Source organism: Saccostrea cucullata, unplaced genomic scaffold, assembly GCF_032062105.1.
Source record: "Saccostrea cucullata isolate Sc308-1 unplaced genomic scaffold, CSIRO_AGI_Scuc_v1 ctg5108, whole genome shotgun sequence".
In the NCBI taxonomy this organism is placed as follows: Eukaryota; Metazoa; Mollusca; class Bivalvia; order Ostreida; family Ostreidae; genus Saccostrea; species Saccostrea cuccullata.
In genome coordinates, this window is record NW_026929613.1 from 26425 (window position 1) to 27500 (window position 1076).

The following is a 1076-nucleotide window of genomic DNA, read 5'->3' on the forward strand; positions in this document are numbered from 1 at the left end:
CCTACCCCCGGGGGTCATGATTTCAACAATTTAGAATCTACACTACCAAAGGATGCTTCCACATAAGTTTCAGCTTTTATGAAACAGTGGTTCTTTAGAAGAAGATTTTTAAAGATTTTCCCTATATGTTTCAATGTAAAACTTTGATTCCCTGTTGTGGCCCCGCCCTACCCCCGGGGGTCATGATTTTTACAATTTAGAATCTACACTACCCCAGGATGCTTCCACATAAGTTTCAGCATTTCTGGCCCAGTGGTTCTTGAGAAGAAGATTTTTAAAGATTTTTCTCATATATTTCTATGTAAAACTTTGATTCCCCATTGTGGCCCCACCCTATCCCCGGGGGTCATGATTTTAACAATTTATAATCTACACTACCCCAGGATGCTTCCACATAAGTTTCAGCTTTTCTGGCCCAGTGGTTCTTGAGAAGAAGATTTTTTAATAACCCCACCCTTTTTTTGTCGTTTTTTGATTATCTCCCCTTGTGATGGGACTTGGCCCTTCATTTTTACAATTTAAATTCCCCTTCACCCAAGGATGCTTTGTACCAAGTTTGATCAAAATTGGCAGGTGAGCTAAAAAAATTCATTTTTTTTTTTTCAAAGGGGTAGTGAAATCCTTGTATCCCCCATCATCCTTTGTCACAACAGAAACCTTCTCATCTTCTGAATATTATCAGATTGTTTTCTGGTCAAAATTTGACCTTTAGAAATATTCTTTCAATCCCCAGATCTCACTGAAAAAAAAATTAAGGTTACTCTCATGTCAAATTTAAATGTACTGGTTAAAAGACAAAACAAATATGTATCCAATTAACTTATTTTTTTTAATAAAGCTAACATTTCAATCAAGGCACAAAACCAAAGGGCCTCAATGTTCACCTGAGTCACTTTGGCTCATTTAAAAAAAAAAATTGTTTTCAAAAACAAAAATATTTGTTTTCCCTTTTCATTCTCATTAATTTTTTTTTTTAATCAAAGGGGTTGTGAAATCCTTGAATCATTTCTTGAATCCACACTACATGGAGTTTCTGAATATTATGACTAATTTATCGTTTGGAAGGAATAATCAAA

At 34.8% G+C, this 1076-nt stretch overlaps 1 protein-coding gene across 1 annotated transcript in view; it reads right to left on the minus strand.

Annotated features, from left to right (window-relative positions):
- Positions 1–708: 708 nt before the first annotated feature.
- LOC134281442 (tRNA-dihydrouridine(20) synthase [NAD(P)+]-like) overlaps positions 709–1076 on the minus strand; it is an 11171-nt gene continuing 10803 nt past the window's right edge. Inside the window, exon 12 of the mRNA XM_062763907.1 lies at positions 709–739. Coding sequence (XP_062619891.1) covers positions 709–739 — 31 coding nt within the window. The remainder of the gene's footprint in view (positions 740–1076) is intronic.